This window comes from Hypanus sabinus, chromosome 15 (genome assembly GCF_030144855.1).
Source record: "Hypanus sabinus isolate sHypSab1 chromosome 15, sHypSab1.hap1, whole genome shotgun sequence".
Lineage (NCBI taxonomy): Eukaryota > Metazoa > Chordata > Chondrichthyes > Myliobatiformes > Dasyatidae > Hypanus > Hypanus sabinus.
Window position 1 is genome coordinate 17589677 of NC_082720.1, and position 20793 is coordinate 17610469.

Sequence of the window (20793 nt, forward strand, 5' to 3'; positions counted from 1 at the left end):
CCTGGAGTGCCACATGTTAGTTCTCCCTTGCTATGAGCTCAGATTTTGACTTTTGGCTCCCAGTTCAGAAAAGTCCCAATGACTGAATTATGAGCAGATATACTTGACCCCGCCATTAGTTTTGCAAAAGGAAGAGGACAAATTGTATTGTTTCAATTTTATCTGGACTTGATGACTCTATGCCATCCTATGCACAGATGCCTAACAAGTCCTAGAACCAAGAATCACATGCTGATGGATCCATTTGGCCTTCTCCGAGGCATAGGCTGGGGACTGAAGCAATTTGTGAGCAATGGTGGTCAGTGGGGTTGAGGGGAAATGTGGAGAAAGAGAATCCAGGCTCCCTGAACTTTACCAGCTGTTTTCTATCTAAATGGTAGTCAGTACAATGAGATAAAGTGAGTGAGCTTGAGTTGGTAGATGGAGCACAGATTGCAGAGTTCCAAATAGAAGCATATTAACAAATTGTCAGACATTTCATTAGAAGAAAGCTACTGAATTTTTAAAACACATCTCATCTCTCTTCAGACACAATCTGCAGCATTCCTGTCAATTATTGGCCCAGAATTCTTGCAAACTAACTTGGTGATCCTCAATCTGGAGACTGGGGCCACAGTTGTAAAATGTGGTTTCTAAAGTCGGGCTGTTTAACCTCCCCTCTACTTTTCTACCCACAAGAATGTACAGTAGCCTGTTAGGAAAGGTATTCAATTGCAGATATTGAACTGGTTTGCATGTCACTGGCCACCCCCTTTGGACAGGAAAATGTATTGTTGTTTGGTTAAGTTTAACTTGAAAAGCTAAAATAAATATATAGAATGAGTACTGTAAGTGGACTATAAGTCCAGATGTCTTTATTTGGCAGAACAAAGAAATTGACAATATACATTATAAATGATAAAGGTTCCTGTAGTTATAGTTTTTAAACCATGCTCTAGGGTATATTTAGAATAACAAAGATGCATATCCTAGGACATCTTTCATTATAACTCTGTGATCAATGCTCAGCACTCCAGTAGAGTTCAGACTCTCACAGTGGTGAATGTTTAAACAGATTATATGAAGACGGGATGCCATGATCGTGCTGGTCCTAGAATACAGCAAATGAGAACAAGCTATGTTAGTGTCACCACCCAGAGTGATGATCCATCTTGACATCCTCCCAAGCTCCAACAATTAACACTGGACTTTAATTACACAGCTAAGGTTATGGAGCTGACAACAGACTCTGTGTCCTGCTAAAGATCGAGACAAGCAGTTACAGTACAGCTACTGAACCAGCAGAAAATTGTCCTGTCCATAAACATCTAGCTAGCTGCTTCTCTGCCACTTTCAATCACTAAGAAGTGGTGAACAGCTTCATCAGACATCTGATCAATAACCAACTTGCCAATTCTCAGCTGGGATCCCAGCAAGACCATTGGTTATATACCTTGTTATAGTGCAGGTACAACCTTGACAAAAGAACTGTATTCCAGAGTGTGGTACGAGAGCCGGCTCTTGTCATTAAAGCCATGTTTTGTTTGGAGTGGGATTAAGGTCCTCTGGTAAAAATTGAAGTAATTGGGAATCGAAGGGAAAAGTTTTTCACAAATAGGATGAAAGAAGGTGATTATAGTCGATGGTGGCTGGACACCTCAGCTTAGCAGGAGTTTCACAGCAGGCATTCCTCAGAGCAGTATTACAAATCCAACTATTTCCAGCTCACTCATCACCAACCTACCCCTTACGGTGTTCTCTAATGATTGCAGTGCTGAGAGACAATGGATTCTCATCAGCTAGGAAGGTAGTCTATGCCCACATCTAACAACGTTCTGCAGAATGTTCCAGCTAGAGCTGATAAGTGGCAAATAACATTTGTGCCACGAAGGTTCAGGACAAAGACTTTTCCAGGGCAGTCAAAAAGCCTTACCATCGCTGAACTGCTCATGGAGTCACTATTGTCCAAATATTTAACTGGACCTGTCACATAAACATGATGGTCACACAAACAAGTGGAAAACTGTTTTATTTTGTATTGACGACTCACCTCCCAAATGCTTTCCACCAGTGCAATGAAGTCCAGTTGTCTAGATCCGTGCATGTCTGAGAAGGAACAAGAGGTTAGGCACCACTTATAATAAAGCTGGCCCTACAATGACAGCCAGTGACAGCACCTAAATGTTCACAGCCTCCAGATTCTATAGATGCCTCAAATCTTGAAACACACTCATAAAATCCTGGAGGAACTCAGCAAGTCAGGCAGCATCTATGGAGAGAAGTAAACAGTCAATGTGTTGTATTCTTTCTTTCCTTTCCAAACCAGGTGCAAGGTCTTGACCTGACACAACGACTGTTTATTTCCCTCCATAGATGCTGCCCGATTTGCTGAGTTCCTCCAGCACTTTGTGTGTGACCCATCACATTTGCCCCCCCCCCCCCCGTGGCTGCACCACGTGCCATCATTACACCGCAGCCAGTCGTCGAGGATGCTTCTCTTCCACCTTTTGACCCTTATCATCTCTGACAACTTAGGGACTGCGCAGTGGAGCAACAGTTAATGTAGCCCAGAAACCCAGGTGTGATTCTGACCTAGAATGCTGTCTACATGGCGTTTGCACGTTCTTCCTGTGACTGCACCCTGATTTCCTCATCACTGAGAACTCCCGATCAATTTGCATTACACAGATCACACAGGTTCAAGATGGTGGGTAACCACCATCAGGGGGATCTTAGGGAAGGACAACAGCTTCCCAACAATAGCCTCATCCCACAAATGATTTTGATAAAGTCTTGACAAGAATATTGGGCCCACCTTTCAGAATTTAATATCTGTTCAACTTGTCAACAGCCAGTTACATTCACTGTCTATGTCTCTATTCCTCCTGCATTATTTTTAGCTTCCTTTGCCTGTTTTCCTTGATCTCTCTCATACTTCTTAGCTGATATTTTTTTTTATTCTTTAAATTCCACCTTTTTTTGCCTTCTCTTTGTTTATCATTGTCTAACTTAAGCCTTTGCTCACTCAGGCCTTTACTGCGTGTAGACTTGATGTCACAAGCACCATCCATCCAGAAGAAAGAGACGAGATTAATACATAGATCCTAAAGGGTTTACAGAAGCTCGGATACACGCTAAACAAGAAGAAGGGTTTATCAACAACTTGTATTTACATATATCTAAACATTGAAGCCACTTGTTTGTTTTTAAGTAACCAATAATATACAAAAGCCTTTGGACAATATTCTTACAGTGGTGCAACTATCGGAGTGCTGCTGCTGCCCCCCTGCTATCACCTCCTGAGTTCAAGTTTGACCGTGGCTGGTGTCTGTGTGGAGTCTGCATGTGCTCCCTGTGATCACGTGGGTTGCCTGCATGTGCTCCCATTAATTCATGCTGTTGTTAGGTGAGTGGGCTCCGGGTACAAATACCTAGTTCAGAGAGAGACTGAGGAGTGAAGAAGGTGTGTGGTATGCTTGCCTTCATCAGCCAAGACATTGAACATAGGATGTCCTTCTACAGTTGTACAAATTGCTGGTGTTATGTATAACGTGCAGCTCTGGTCACCATGCAATATGAAGGATGTGATTAAGCCAGAGAGGACACAAACATATTCATGGGAGCCTTGCCTGTGTTGAAAGGTTTGAGTTAGAAGAGGAGTAATTGGGTAGGCTAGGACTCTCCTCTGGAACAAAGGAAACTGGAGGTTGACTTTATATAGATTTAGAAAATTATGAGGTACATGGATATGATAGATAATCGCAGTCCATTTTCCAGGGTACGGGGATGTGAAAACTAGAGGACTTGGGTTTAAACTGAGTGGAGGAAAGAGTGGACCTGAGGCAACAATTTTTTTCACAGAGGCTATGGTATAAACTACCTGGGCAAGTGGTAGAGATGATATAATTACAATGTGGATAAGTTACTTGAACATTTACATTGATAGGAAAGGAGTTTGGGCCAGATATTGGCAAATGGAAATAGGCTATAAGAGCAACTTTGTCACGTACATGGGCACTTTGGGCAAAAATGTTGGGCTACAGGCCTACGAATCTATGCAATCTAAACCTGTCCCATAGGGCTGCTCTCTGGCTGCCAGAAGATTGCTCCTTCTCACCCAGAGGCCCCACAGATGATGTAAATGATGAATGTGAAACTCTTGCCCTGAAGGGTCCTGCTTCAGACAGCAGCCCAGGGCCAAGTGTAGGAGCTAGCTTTGCAGAGTGTGTGAATGTGTTGCCTGAAAGGCTATAATGGGAGGAGAATAGATGCCCTCATGAGTGGGTGAGGGGAGTATCAATGTGCTGAACCAGTATGCAGTGCAACAATTGGTTCCATCACTGTATCAGCTTCCAGACCCAGAAATGAGCTGAGCAAGGTGTCTGCAGATGTGTGCAATTGGATAAGGTATCCTTGGGAACTGCAGGAGTCCTGTTTTAACATGATTCTACATGCAAAACAGCCAAACAATTCCTTACAGGAGTTTTGGCCATTTTTGCAACTTTTTCAAAGGAAAACCAAATGGGTGTTGATGCTACAGATTTAACCCATTTGGTGCACCAAAACTTGAGTAAATTCCAATATTTGAGCAGTGCTGTATTTAAAAGAGACTTGATACAAGTGGTTATCAGATATTTTCTTACAACATAGGAGGCCATCCAGGCCATCAAATATACATTAGCTCTCAGAATAATCCCATCCACCCCATTCCACCACCTAATTCCCTCTAACATATTCTTCTTCACATGCCCTTCTAAAATACCCTGATTCTTCCACCACCCACCTGCATTGTGAACAAATTAAAGTAGCCAATTAATATACCAACTAGCCTAACATTGAGATGTGGTGTAGTGGATGCAGAACTGGTTCACACACTTACAGGGAGAATGTGCAAACTCCACACAGGTGGTGCCAGACGTCAGGATTGAACCTAAATCCCGGGAACCACCATTGCCACTCTCTTATGTGATTCAACATTGAGCCACTCAGGTGATGTTGAAACAAAAATTCACGTGAAGAAATAATATTGAAGAGAAGAGAAAAAGTTGAGAGATTTTGGGAGGAAATTCGACAATGTCCCCAGTCGGTAGCACTAAATCCAATATGTACCAGGCATTGCTTTGAAAAAGAAGCTTGGAAGCAAAGTTCAAATCCAACTTCAGTTTATTGTCATTCAACTGTACACATGTATACCACCAAACAAACAATATTCCTCTGTAGCGAGGTGCACAACATAGTTCATGTACACAAAATAACACATTCAGCTTTATCATTCAGTGTGAACTTCTGGCCACTGAGGATTTGTTTGGACAACTGAAGGCAGAGTTACCATTGGTGGGGCAACTAAGACCAGGAGAGGCTAGAAATGAGTAGAGGTCAAAAACCCCAGGCTATAGTTGAGCATGAGGGTGTTTAATGTTCTGTTCTCTGTGCTACTGGGGTGAGTCTTGAGGACATGAGAGAGGTGAGAATGAAGTTGGAGACTTGGGTCAGCTAATTAGAGAATTATGGAGTCATACATTATGGAAACAGGTCCTTTGTTCTGCCAAGTCCACAATGACAATCACACACCCATGTTTACACCAATCCAATCCTTATCTGTTCTGTTCTTTCCATCATGCTATCAAATGAACACCCCCTCCATATCCACACTGTATTCTTGGGACAATGTACAGTGGCCATTTATACCAGCCCTCGGGATGTGGAAGGGAACTGGAGCTCTCAGAGGAAACCACACGGCCACAGGGAGAATGTGAAAAATCCACGTTGGCAACACTGGTGGTCAGGCTTGAACTCAGGTCACTGGAGTTGTGAGACAGCAGCTCTGTTAGCTGCACTGCCATGCCGCCCATGGAGGCAGCAAGCTCCCAATATTCGGCCTCAAAGAAAATCTAAAAATATGAAGAATAAGGAGAAATATTTTCATTGGATTGGGATAATGGTTCCAAGTATTATGCCTGGCCTGAAGGTCCTAAATCATCTGAAAAAAAGTGGAAATAATTTGATAGGTCATAATTCCATTCTAGGATTTTGTAGAAATTATACTTGGATTAGAAGCATATTTATCAGTTCAGACTGTAGAAATAAATAATCTTAAATAAGGAGCTGGCAGAAGGAAGAATTCTAAGTAAGATCTTTGTTTTATTAGTTCTTTTTCACTTTAATTGAATTTTTTATTTTTTACCATTTCCCAAACAATACAACCCACATTAGGAAGAAGAAACATTATTTAAAGAAATAAAAAATTTTATTTCCCACCTTGGTTGTCTTGGTCCATGCATTTTCTGCTGTAGACGTCACCAAGTTGTTTATCCATTACTGTAAGTCTCCTGTCTGGAGCTCCATCTCATATTTTTTTAAACCTTGTCATCTCCCTTCCTGTTCCAAAAAGTTACTCAAAAAATCTCTTGTATTTGGCCAAATCTGCTTTCAGTTCCATTACTCCAACACCACTCCCCTAGTTATTCCATAGAATTCTTTCTCACAGAAGTACAAAATGATTGCAGCATGGAAGGAGGCTGTTTGTCCCATTCATTCCATACCAGATCTAAGCAAGAAAAATCCTGACAGCCCTACTCCCTCGTGCTCTCCCTACAGCTCTGCAAATTATATCCTTTCAGATAGTTATCCAGCTCAGTTGAGTCAGTCTCCAAGACTCTGGCAGTGCATTCCAGACCCTAAACGTTCGCTATGAAAAATGTTTCTCCAGTGATACTTCTGGCCCTCTCGCACCTAGTGGATGCACTGCCTCACTGCTCCGCAAACCAGGGCTCAATCCTGACCTCAGATGCTGTCTGTATGGAGTCCTCATGATCCTCCTGCATCACAGAAATGTGTGAGTTGGTAGCTTACTTGGCCACTGTGAATTGTTCCTTAGAGTACTGGTGAGAAATAAAGCCCTGGAAGAAATTCATGGAATGTGGGGAGAATAACATTGAGGGATATGGATGACAGAAGGGAATGAGTTTCATTAACTTAATTAGTTCAGCACATTATCATGAACCAAATGGCATGTTCCTACACTACTGTTCTAAATAATAGAACAAGTTAGGGTAGAATTAGTTTAAATAGATGGTTGATGGTCAGCACCGACCAGTGGGCTGAAAGCCCTTTTTCCATCAAGGGCCTCTGTGACTCTATGAACTTCATTGTATGGCCCCTTGGTTCTTGGACCTTCCACAAATGGAAATACAATTTTTTTCTATATTACAGCTTCCTCCCTTATAATGAAAACAATCTCAGCTTCTCCAGTCAAGACAGATAATTAAAGCCCCTGGGATCTTGTTATTAAATCTCTCCTGCACCTCTCAAGAATTGTTTTATAAAGTCTCCTTGTAATTTCCTTGTACTCTATCTCTGACCCCTGTTTCCTTGACACTCTGGAGCTTTTTTGAGACCCTGAGCACGAGGAGGGCTGTAAAAGTATAAATTGTCCGTGCTGAGTTTGTCAACCTTTGTTATATCTTGCTGCTGTTGAGATCGTTGTTGCATCAGCAAGAAAAGGGTGGAGAGTCACACAGTTACACCGCACTGGAAGAGGCCTCTTAGCCCACTGCCTATGCCGACCAAGGTCCCTGCCTAAGCTAACCCCAAGTGCCTGTGTCTGGGCCTTCTAAACCGTTCCTATCCATATACCTCCGAATCAGATTCAGGCTTAATATCACCGTCATGTGTCCTGAAATTTGTTGTCTTTGCTGCAGTAGTACAATGCAATGTTAAATGATAGAAAAGCATGAGTTACAGTAAGAATGTATATAAAATAGTTAAATTAAATAAGCAGTGGAAAAGTGGAAATAAAAAAGTAGTAAGGTAGTACTCATGGGTTTGATGCCCGCTCAGAAATCAGATGACAGAGGGGAAGAAGCTGTTCCTGAATCGTTGAGTGTGTGCCTTCAATCTCCTGTACCTCCTTCCTGATGGTAGTGATGAGAACAAGGCATGACCTGGGTGATGGAGGTCCTTAATGATGGATGACACCATTTTGAGGCATTGCTCCTTGAAGATGTCCTGGACACTACGAAGGCAATTGCCCGTTATGATGCTGTCTGAGTTCACAACTCTCTGGAGCTTATTTTGATCCTGTGTAGTAAATCTCCCACCCAATACTAGATGTTAATGCAGCCAGTTAAAATGCTCTCTATGGTACATCTGTAAAAATTTGCTAGAGTCTTTAGTGACATACCAAATCTTATGGAGCTTAGAAAAATAGAGGGCTGTGGGTAACCCTAGGTAATTTCTAAAGTAAGTACATGTTCAGCACAGTATTGTGGGCCGAAGGGCCTGTATTGTGCTGTAGGTTTTCTATGTTTCTATCTCCTCAAACTCCTAATGAAACATAGTGATGCACCATCAATAACTCTCGGAGATGTGAGGCGAGATATAGGCTTTTATTGGCTGGCAGAAAGAACAAGCAGCAAGTGACCACCACACTACATCCTGGAGACTGAGGCCGGGGCTGTGCCTCCAATCGCCTTTATACCGGGGTCCGTGGGAGGAGCCATGGTCTGTGGGAGGAGCCACAGGAGCAGTCAGCCGGGGGGGGGGGGGGGGGCGTGTCCAGACAGGTATGTGTAGTTCACCACACATAGCCACTATCATGCCTTCTTTTTAGCTACATCGATACGTTGAGTCCAGAATCTGTCCTCAGACATATTGACACTCAGGAACTTGAAATTGCTCACTCTTTCCATTTCTGATCCCTCGATGAGGACTGGTGTGTGTTCCCTCGTCTTACCCTTTCTGAAGTCCACAATCAGCTCTTTGGTCTTACTGAAGCTGAGTACAAGGTTGCTGCTGCAATACCACTCAACCAGCTGATAAGTCTCACTCCTGTGCACCCTCTCATCACTATCTGAAAATCTGCCAGCAATAGTTGTTTTGTCAGTAAAAGTATTTGTTTATCCAAATGCCTTTTAAATATCAAGAGGGTAATTATTGAAGATAAATCTTTGACCATGACAGGGCAACCTGGGGAGTCTGAGTTGATTTTCAGGGAGGAGGACTATGAACCTCAATTGTGATGCCCATCACAGTCAATCAGTTCCTAATGACACAGTGGGAAATGCAGATTGAATAAGGAATTATAGAAGCACTGGTACCAATGCAAGCATAAATAATCAGTGTAGTGTGGGGAAAGGAGGGAACTGAAATGTGGAAAGCAAAAATGACAGTGATGATCATAAAGTCCTGGAATTTACTTTGCTCCCAATGTTGCCCTGTGCCCTGCAAACAAACTTGCTCATTCATTAACAAGCCATCATCTCAAATACCTCATTCACAACTCAAGTGAAAATAAAAGGTTGCTGTTTGGAATAAGCTGGTCACACAACAGGAAATTATTTAAATAGATGTGCTGTTGCAGAAGCTTCCAAAGTACACACTTGCCAGGACTTTGCCACGGGAACATTCCAACATAAACGCAGCAGAAGCATCTCCAGGGAAGGAAAGCCAGAACCGGGAACGCAAGGAATGAAGCATAGGACAGGAAGGGTGCGGGCACCACCTCTTCCAAGAAACACAGACCTGAAGCTGAAATCCATTTCAGTAAAACATCACGTGGTGTTTTCACTTTCTGTTAACCTTTGCCCTGCTGAATAAATAAAGAGTGTGTATGAACGGTTGGCACAGCAAATGCTGTGAGAAGCACTTTATGATCTGGGATAATGTATCACTGTTGTGCTAAAAACTGCCGTTTTCTTTCCTCTTCAAGGAATGGAATTGGGTGGGTGGTCATATTCATGTGTGAATCCTGGCCTTTCACCCCCAATTAAATCCAAAAGCAGACAGTGCTTATTGGCCCAGAGTGAAACCAGGTGATGCGGTGAGCTAGAACTGTGATCAACCCCCATTACGAAGAAGAACCTCAGTCAGAGAGTTTTGGTCTACAATATTTGCTACTGATCTATGAATTTCCGTTAGAAGCACTATCATGAGAAGATAAACGATGATAGATTGTGTGCACTCCTCGTCTGACTGTTAAGCCTTCTGTGCCTTCACATGTACACCTTCCTCCTCGTTTAGGCTGGGAAGCTTTCAAAGCGTTTGAGTGACGACGAGAAGAAGCCCAAAATGTAAAGGCACCCTTTGTACCACCCTCTGTGTAAAAAAGAGTGCCACCCTCATATCCCATTTAAATCTTTCCCCTCTCAACCTTAGTTTTGGACTCCACCATCCCGGGGTAATTTGATCTGTTGCCATCGATCTCGCCAATGCCTCTTAGAAATTTAAACATTTCTGTACAGTTGTCCCTCTTCTAAACATCTAGATCAAACTTCATTGTTGTACCCTCCAAGAAATAAAAGCGAGGCCTGGCCAATCTCCTCCAATAATGATTCCTGGCAATATCCTCATTAATCTTTTCTGTTCTTTTCCAGTTTAACCATATTGCTCGCTAACAGAGTGACTGTTGGACAGTACTCCAAGTGCAGCCTCACCAATGACTTGCACAACTACAAGATAATGTCCCAACCCCTATTGTCACTGCCCTGACTGACAAACACTTGTGTGCCCAATGCACTGTTTGCCACCCTGTAGAAGTGCAACACCATTTCAACAAACTATATGCCTGTACTTGTAGGCTCTGTTTGTCACAATCCCTGGTGCCTTACCATTCATAGTATAAATCCTACGCTGGTTTGACTTTCCAAAGTGCATCACATCACACTTATCTGTATTGAGATCCATCTTGGCCCACTTCCCTAACTGATAAAGATTCCCTTGTAATCTATGATAACGTTTCTCACTATCAATAACTCCCACTCATTTGTGTTATCTGATAACTTACTGATCGAGCTTTGTACGTTTGCATCTAAATCATTCATATATAATGAGTAACAAGGGTCCCACTACCATACTTTGTAGCACAGCTCCAATCAGCAACCTCTACTCCAAGAAGCAATCTTCAAACACCATCCTCTATTTCCTACCACCGAGACAATTCTTCATACACCTAACTACATCTCCCCAGACTCCATGGGACCTAATCTTGTAGACCAGCCTACTATGCAGGCTGAAGGACTTGCTAAAGTCAACATAGAAAATAATTACTGCCCTACCCTCAAATACCTATTTGGTTACCTCTTCAAGAAAATAAAAAGTCTTTGTTAAGCTTTCCACACACAAAGTCATGCTGACTCCTCCTAATCAGACTGTCTATCCAAATACTGATAGATCCTGTCCCTTAAGTTCCCTCTAGTAATTTCACCACTACCTTTGTAAGGCTGACTGTAGTTCCCTAGTCTGTACCTGCCCTCATACTAAACAACAGAACAACATTACACACTTCCCAGTTTTCGGGAACGTCACCAGTGGCTAACAATGTAGTAAATATCTCCGTAAGGGTCTTCTCTAGCTTCCAACAAAGTCCAAGAATTAAAAGCTTGCATAATGTCCATACAGATCCATTCATTACAATGGTGTGTTAAGGTTGTACTAGGTATAATAATAATCGAGTGCAGAATGAAGTGTTACAAGACAGCAAATATGCCGTGCAGCTGGGCAGTAGTTGTAATGTCACAATGAGGCAGGTTCCAAAGTCAAAAGTCTATCTTATCATCTTAGGGAAACATTCAATAGTTTATAATAGCTGTTCTTGAGCTTGGTGATATGTGCTTTCAGGCTTTTGTGTCTTCTGCCCAATGGGAACGGGGAGAAGAGAGAATGATCTGGTTGGCTGGGATCTTTTATTCCGCTGGCTGTTTTACTGAAACAGTGAGAACTATAGACAGAGTCTGTGGAGGGAGGCTAGTTTCTGTGACATACTGTGCTGTGACCAAAACTCTCTGCAGTTTCTTGTGGTCATGGGCAGAGCAATTGCTATACCAAGCTGTGATGCATTCAAACAGGATCTTATCTCTGGTGGAATGATAAAAATTAGAAACATAGAAAATCTACAACACAATACAGGTCCTTCGGCCCACAAAGCTGTGCCAAATATGTCCTTACCTTAGAAATTACCTAGGGTTACCCATAACCCTCTAATTTGCTAAGCTCCATATACCTGTCCAGGATCCTCTTGAAAGAACCTATCATTTCCGCCTCCACCACCATTGCTGATAGTCCATTCCACACACTCACCACTCTCTGAGTAAAAAACTTACCCCTGACATCTCCAAAAATTAGCAAGGATCAAAGGGGATGTGCCAATTTCTTTTGCATGCAGAGAAAGCAGAAGCACTGGTGACCTCTCTTGGTCATGGTGTCAATGTGGTTGGACCAGGACAAGCTATAGGTGGTGTTCACTCCTTGGAAATTGAAGGTCTAAATCATCTAGACCTCAGCACCAATGATGTAAACTAGAGCCTGTACCATCTCCCTTCCTGAAGTTAAAGAGCAGCTTTTTTGTTTTGCTGAGAACATACCTCCTTCTCCATAACACAAATATCAACTGAACATCTCCACTTCTTTCCCTTATCTCTTGGACAACGCTGATTTGCTCCTCAGTAAACAACGAAGAGAAATATCCTTTAAAAGTCCCTCTCATCTCATGTGACACAGTCACCCCATTGATCTGTATTGTTCTCCTTAGCTAACTTTTTACCCTGAATATACCTATCGAACAGCTTGGGATTTTCCTTAACCTTATCTGCTACATCCATTCTATATCCTTTCTTTGCCCTCCTGATTTCCCTCCCAGGAGTATTCTTAATCTTTTTGTAGTCACCCATCCCTGACCTCCTAAATTAATGTATGCTTCTTTCTTTTTCTTTGCCAGAGCAATTTTCCAGGTTCACCCTCCATACTGCACCTGGACAGCTGATCTCACACCCTCAACAATCTCCCACTTCCTATTCATTCCTTTCCCTTCGAACAGATTCACCCAATCAACCTCTGCTAGTCCACCATTCCAGCCCACATTGGTTTAGTCTTGCTTCTGATCAATCCCCCCCCCCCCCCGGGCACTCACCATCCACAGCTCCTAAAGTGGCAAGGACTCGGCTGACAGAGGTTGACTGCTACATCCTGTGTCACCTGTGTGCTGGTCTCCTCAGATCCACGGGAAGGAAGAAGCCTTTTTGCACACATTCGATGCAAGTGAATAATTATCAGGATAGTAAGGGTGAGATACGTGCGACCTTTGCAGTTCTGAGAACTAGGTGTGTGAGTCCAGTGACGTCCTCAAGTGTCACATTTAAGGCATTCGCTCAGACTGTTTCCTAGTCCACTCTATGTTACCATGCGCTCTTCTGAATACGCTGCCTGTTAAATGTCTGGTAGCAGCCGTGCATTGGAAAATCCAGTTCCAGTGGTTCCAGAAGAGGAGCTGCAATGCCTCAGAACAGTCCAAAATGCACCCCTCAGCAGTGAAGTATACCCACTCATCGATAACAGAAAGAAATAATTAAACATTATGACAAGTGGCATAGGTCTCACCATAAAAACAATGGTCGCACACCCACATTCTGAAGGACGAGTGACTACAGATGCTGTGATCTAAAGCACAATACAAGCTGCTGGAGGAACACAGCAGGCCAGGCAACTCTTGTGGAGGCAAAGGAATATTCATGTTTCAGGGTCAATATACTGCACCAGTTCCAGTGCAGGGTCCCTCTCCTTAAACGTTGACCATCCATTTGACTGTCTCTGTTTTTCTGGTGACTTTAAGTTAATCTGCACCACCACTCACCGTTGACTCTCTTTTCTGTCTGTGCCCAGGTCCTCCGAGGATTTCTAAGAAAGTGCAGAGCCGGCAGCCGGTGAAGCTGGGCCGCACGGTCAGGTTAGCCTGTCCAGTGGAGGGCGATCCCCCGCCACTCACCATGTGGATCAAAGATGGTCGCACCATTCACAGCGGCTGGACAAGGTTCCGAGTCCTTCAGCAGGGCCTCAAAATCAAGGAGGTGGAAGTGGAAGATGCAGGGGTCTACATCTGCAGAGCAACTAATGGGTTTGGCAGCATTCATCTCAACTATACCCTGATCATCATCAGTAAGTATACAGGCGGCCTTTGCCCTTACTCTTGGACGAGGTCATTCTTTTTCAGTTGTATGAAAACCTGCAACGCTTGTCAGGTCACCTAACAAATCGGAGGTGATGCCCTACTTGTACCGTGATGCCTGCGAATCCTTCGACTGAAGGGCCTTCGAACAAAACTAATTGGTTTAATGCGGTCGCATGAATCCAGATACAGTAAAAAGTTTTTGTTCGGACACCATCCTCCATATATAAGTGTGTCAGGCTTATACAGAAGAGAAGAAGTAGAATGCAAATGCCCGATGCAGCCTCCTCTGCATTGGTGAGACCTGGTGTAAATTGGGGGACCGCTTCATCAAGCACCCCTGCTCCATCCGCTACAAGCTGGACTTCCCACTGGTCAAACATTTTAATTCCCACTCCCATTCCCGTTCCGACATGTCAATCCATGGCTTCCTCTTGTGCCAAGATGAAGCCAACCTCAGGGTGAAGGAGCAACACCTTATATTCCATCTTGGTACCCTCAAACCTGATAGCATGAATATCAATTTCTCCTTTCAGTATCAAAATTCCCCTCCCTCCCTCACTCTGTTCCTCATGCTGACCTTTTACTTCTTCTCAACTGCCTAGTACTTCCCCCTGGGTCCCCTCCTCCTCCCCTTTATTCTGTGGTTCACTCTCCTCTCCTGTCAGATTCCTTCTTCTCCAGCCATTGACCTTTCCCACCCACCTGGTTTCACCCATCACTTTCCAGCTAACCTCCTTCCCCTCCCCCCACCATTTTACTCTGGAACTTCCCCCCTTCCTACTCAGTCCTGAAGAAGGTTCCAGGCCCAAAATGTCATCTGCTTCTTCATTTCCGTAGATGCTGCCTGACCTGCTGAGTTTCTCCAGCATTTTATGTGTGCTGATATGAATTTCTTATGTTTAAGAATGCAAAACATAGTGTTACAATTACTGAGGAAGTGCAATGTAGGTGAACAAATAAAGTGGAAGGACCACATCTCGGTAGATCAAGAGATCAAAGTACATCTTTATCATGCAAGGGCTGAGCTCCTGAGTGGGCCAGAAGCTGCCCTTGAGTCAAACCGTGCAGGGTGCACCTGATGGAAAGAGGGAGAACTTTAATTACGTTGGCTGCTTTCCCAATGTACAGATAGAGTCCACGGAGGGAAGGCATTCAGAATTGAATGGGCTGCATTCAGAATTAGCTGCAATTTCTTGAGCGAAACTTTTGCCTTGCTAAGCTGTGATGCATCCAGACAGGAAGCTTTCTGTGGTGAGGGTCATTAGGAACACGTCGAATCGACTTAGCATTCTGAGAAAGCAGAGGCATAGGTATGTTTTCTTGGCCATAGCATCTATGTGGCTGAACTAGGACAGGTTACTGGGGGAGGGGGGGAGTAATTACTCCTAGAAACTGGTAGCCTTCAGCCATTTCCACCTCAGCAGCACTGACACAGACCAGCTCTTTGCAGATGCAACTATAGACTCTTTCCCATCCTTGTAACACCTCAAGACATAACGAAAGTGGCATGAAGTCATGTTGAACTTTTTGCTTACCTGGTTGCTTATGGGTTACTTCAGATGTTTGTCTTTGTGATCGCAAGACCCTGTTGGACAAACTGCTGTGTATCTGGTCTAGTAGTTCATGGCGAAACTGATGACAGAGGAGCTGTGTGGCCTCGGGTTACTGCTGGACCAGGCCCTCATACTGTGGTGTCGCCTGTTGTAGGAGGAGGCTGCAGAGAAAGTGTGAGAGAGAGAAGAGGAGCGACAGTGCTGGGTTTGGGGCCAGCCCCTGCAGGCCGGCTCTCCTGTCGGTGCTGCCCTCCAGTGCTCGCTCCCTGGAAGACAAGCTGGATTGCTTTCCTCTGTGGCCGAGCCAGGACCAGATGAGGAGCTGCTGCATGCTTGGTCTTGCAGAAACATGGCTCCAGGACAACATCCCATGCACATCAATCTTCAGTGTGCCACTTAGGGGCTTGCGCTGATATTATTTTGTGACAGTATGTTCTGTGGTAACTGTACTGCACTGTGTGCTTTGTGTGACTGTATGCACTGTGTTTTCCACCTTGGCCCCAGAGGAACGATGTTTCATTTCATTGTATACACGTATATGGTTGAATGACAATTAAACACATTCACGCATTCCCCTAGATCCGTGTCTCCTGTCTGTTCAGCTGCTGGATCTTTTTTTGCCACAGTTGTTGGAGGAAAGGACAGGCTACAATTCAAGGACAAATGAAAGGGAATGACTAAGAGAAGATGAAATTAGCATCCTGGTAAAGGGCTGTATTTGCACTCTCACAGAGGGTTGTGACTCTCTGGATCTTTCTGCCCTTGCCGCTGCTGGGAACTGAGCCATTAGAGGTATTTAGTAGCCTAAATGTCTGACAAATTGAAAAGAAATATTGGTTTGGAGAAATGACGCAGAAAAGGAGCTAAGGCTCTCATTGATCATATTGAATAGTGGAGCAGGCCTAGGAGACCTGATGACCTGTTCCTACTTCTAATTTCTTCTGCTTTTTTTTGAGTAGCAGATGGTTTATTAACTGGGAGGGGAAAGTTCATAATAATTCTCCCACACGTTGCTCTGAGCAATCCGGAAGAAAGATCATTAGACGATAAGACATGGGAGCAAAATTAGGCCATCTGGCCCATCCAGTCTGCTCCGCCATTCCATCATGGCTGATCCTTTATTCTCATCCTCCTCAATCCCATTTCCCAGCCTTCTCCCTGGAACTTTTGATGCCGTATCCAATCAAGAGCCTACCAATCTCTGCCTTAAACACACCCAATGACCTGGGCTCCACAGCTGCATGTAGCAACAATTTCCACAACTTCGCCACCCTCTGGCTAAAGAAATTTCTCCGCAGCTCTGTTTTGAATGGATGCCCCTCTATCCTGAGTCTGTGCTCTCTTGTTCTGGACATGGGAAACATCCTTTCCACATCTCCATTCAAAAGGTTTCAATGAGATCCCCCCTCATCCTTCTGAGTTCCAGTGAGTACAGACCCAGAGACATCGTTCCTCGTATGATACCCCTTTCATTCCTGGAATCATCCTTGTGAACCTCCTCTGGACCCTCTCCAATACCAGCACATCTTTTCTAAGATGAGGGGCCCAGAACTGTTCACAGTAGTCAAGGTGAGGCCTCAGCAGTGCATTATAAAGCCTCAGCATCACATCCTTGCTCCTACATCTGTTGTAGCAGTTCCAGGAAGTGGTTAGAGTTTTGTTGGATTTCTGTGTGAATTTACACTTGTTAGTTATTAACACATGGGAGGTCAGGGAAAGGTTGCTTTTCAAGGCAGGGTAGCGGGCTGTTAAGTCATGCGATGAGTTTTCCGAGGGTGCGTCTTATCACAGCAAGCTGTCCGTAGTTCAACTAATCTGTCGGCATTCCATCTGCATAAATTAATTGGCTCTAATTTTCATCACTTTTATGCTTCATGATTAGTGAGAGGTACAGAGGTGCATGAGTGACATTGTAGCAGTGCTGGGAGTGATGGCGACAGTGACCAGCTTCAGCCTGACCTCCGCTGTGTTGCGTCAGCGTGTTCTCCCTATGACGTGTCACTTCCCACCCACATCTGAAGTCGTGTGGATCGACTTCAGGTTACTGAGCTTCTGTAAGTGGCCATCAGTGTGGGGAGTGCGGGGAAATTAAGCCACAGAGAAAATTAGTGGAGCGATTGGACTGCTCTGTGGGCCAGCATAGACTCAATGGGCTGACTGGTCTCCCTCTCTGTTATGTTGAATTCTGAATGCTGAACTATTCAGTGAAGAGCATCAATTCTGTCCAAATCTGCTGCACTATAGTGCAGTCCATATTATACTCAAATGGTTTCAAATACTAGGTCTGTGAGATCAATAAGCAACCTAGACCCCTGGCTGGAGAGCAGTCTGGCACAATGAAGGACGGGACAACAGAAATTGAGAGACACTCAGAAAGGTATTGTATGGCTAAAGCACAGGTGTAGAGAGGGAATGGGGGATATTAACAATGTAGGAAGTAAGTCATAAGACTCAATTTCCATTTGCACCAATAATAAAACTGGTAGCATTTTCTGCCATTACGTTGTCGAAGTGACGGGAACTTCAGGTAGCAATAAATAAATACGAAGTTAAATGCAGGAATGCAGAATCTTCTGCCAGCAACATCCTGCTCCTCTACAGAATGAATTGTGCTGAGTAATCAGTAAATTGGCATGAACTTCAGCCATTTATCACAGAGCCCGAAAATATTGCACTTAGTTGTGTGAAGTGTGAGACATTAATGGTACTAATTGTTGGTGGATATCAATCTGGCCTTGAAAGATTACTTTTATTTTAGAAGTTGTAATTCCTTCAGGTAAGTATTTCAAAATCCAATTAATATTAAGATTGTTTCACTGGGCATCAGTATCTACCTGTAGATTGCACGTGGAGTGTGGTACCTGAGTCAGCTGTACAGTGACCTGAGTTCCTGCCCTACCCACCCTGGGGTCCACAGATCCCTTGCTTAATGATATAGGTCCATGGCATAAAAAAGTCTGGGAACCCCTCCCCTAGACCAACCATACCATGGGTCTAGAGATATTCTGTAATATACTGATATGAAGAGCCACATTCACTTCGCTTCTGGCCCCTTATCTTTACTGCAGCAGCAATGGTAGAATGGCCCCCAGTAATTTGAAATACTTCAAACTTAGGTGGTTAGTTTTCTTTTTACTTTTTAATTTATATTAATATGTCATTAATTTACATGGTTGACTGAGGTTAAGTTTTTTAAAACAACAAGTATTTTTCATCTCCTTCTATATGTGTCTGATCAGCTGAGATCGGTGGGAAAGGCCTTCAAATCATCAGGCAATCAATCGGTGTGACCTTGGCCATCATTACCTGAGGAATGGTCACCACCCCTAATTCACCCAGACTCCACAGCATTGAGACTGGTCAAAGAGCTAGGAGACAGGGCAGAATATTGAGAGCTAGGCAGCCACAAAAGCTAATGAGAGAAGATCGAGAGGCTAATTAGTAACCTCTCTACAATCTTGTGCATCTGCTCCCGTCTTTGTAGAATATCTAAAATGCTGAAAAAAATAAAGGATGCATGGAGAGAGAGAGAAAAAATAAACACTTAAGAGACCAGAGTGAGAGTTCACAAATGTGCATTTATCTTTTAATGCGCGCACGCACGCACGCACGCGCACGCACGCACGCACACACACACGCGCACACACACGTGCACACACACACACACGTGCACACACACACACGAACACACACACACACACATACACACACACACACACACACATACACACACACACACACACACACACACACACACACACACACACACACACACACACACACACACACACACACACACACACACACACACACACTCATTTTTGATATACTATGCAAAGAATTTCTGGAGCCTAAATAAGTAGAATATTTTGTCCCAACTGCAAGAGGGGGTGTGGATGGCAGTGGCAGAGACTTAATTAAAGATAACAGTCTGGTATATTGGCAGTATATAAAAAGTTGGATAATGTAATGCTGCAGCACTTTTAAAAGATTCTAGAGCAACAAACCAGTGTATTTAGTGGGTTTACCTTCTCCTGTTGGGAGCAGCCCTGCTACATTTTGTCCTGTTTTGACTGACAGCACAGCGAAAGAAATGGGCCCACCCGGTCTTCAACCTTTCCCCTGAGCCAAATTTAGGATAAAATGTGCGGAATGTCTCAGCACATTGACTGAAAATTCAGGGAATATTTTTTATTGAATGCTTAAGGAATAGGTAGGATGACAGAAAGTGTGTCTGTGAGACCCGTTCCTCAATGACAGCTCTTCTGTTTAGAGTTCATGCTCTTCAGAGTTCTTGTACTGCACAGTCTGCTCCAATCCCCAGGCTTTTAAAATCACTCTCCTCATTCTTGTCAGCCTTGCTGGCTATCCTGCCCTTTTAGCCTGGAATTCCCAATAAATCTGACACCTCTGCATTTTATTTCATGCGTTAATATGTGAGCAGCCACTGTAGGAAACACAGACAATTTTAACCCGAACTCTAAACCACAGAGGAGGAAATGCAATGGTTCGGATATGAATTTGGATTCAGAGTATTGATATAACTTTACAAAAAACACAAGTCTGAAGGATTGGAGATGACCCCTGTCTAAACATCAGTTGGTTCTGTAACTCTTGGTAAGCTTGACACAGCTAAAGGCTATCACTCTCAGTGGAGAACTATCCCAGAGCCCAAAGGTCAGTTGTGGTTGACTGGGTTATAGGGATGGGATGGGGTGTTTCACATTGCCATGTGCCTTTGTATAAAGTCATACCTGCCACCACCACTGAGTGGCCTGGGGCTGGCTTTGAGATTACACTCCTTGCTCTGAGAAATAGTTCCTCTCTATCGGCCGCATCAGTTAAATGGCTCTGTTAAGCCTCCTTTGAATTTTCTGCACTCAGGGGAGGTTAAGACTTCACGCTGGAGCCAGCTCTCATGAGCTAATTCAGAGTTATTCTGCTCCATTTGTGCTTAATCCTCATCACAACGGTGCTCAAAGTTTAATGCCGGCAGACCTCATGTTAGGGGTCTGTGTAATCCCTCCCTTTCCTGTCTGTTTTAATGATCTGAACAGCACAGAACACCAGGAAGACACCTCAGAGTATCAGCCATCAGCCTGAGATTACACTCCTTGCTCTGAGAAATAGTTCCTCCCTACCGGCCGCATCAGCTTGACCCATTTTAAGCATTCCTCCTTTCACGTGAACCCCTGCCTCATAAGATATAGGAGAAGAATTAGGGCATCCAGCTCAGCAAGTCTGGTCTTTCATTATGACTTTTTAAACCCCATTTTCCTGCCTTCTCACATAAGTTTTACCCCCACTACCTTACCAATCAAG

The 20793-nt window shown here is 43.9% G+C and overlaps 1 protein-coding gene across 2 annotated transcripts in view; it reads left to right on the forward strand.

Annotated features, from left to right (window-relative positions):
• LOC132405325 (fibroblast growth factor receptor-like 1) overlaps positions 1-20793 on the forward strand; it is a 147706-nt gene that overhangs the window by 60607 nt on the left and 66306 nt on the right. For both annotated transcript variants that reach the window (XM_059990037.1, XM_059990039.1), the window contains one exon: positions 13633-13905. In XM_059990037.1, the coding sequence (XP_059846020.1) occupies positions 13633-13905 (273 nt within the window). The remainder of the gene's footprint in view (positions 1-13632; positions 13906-20793) is intronic.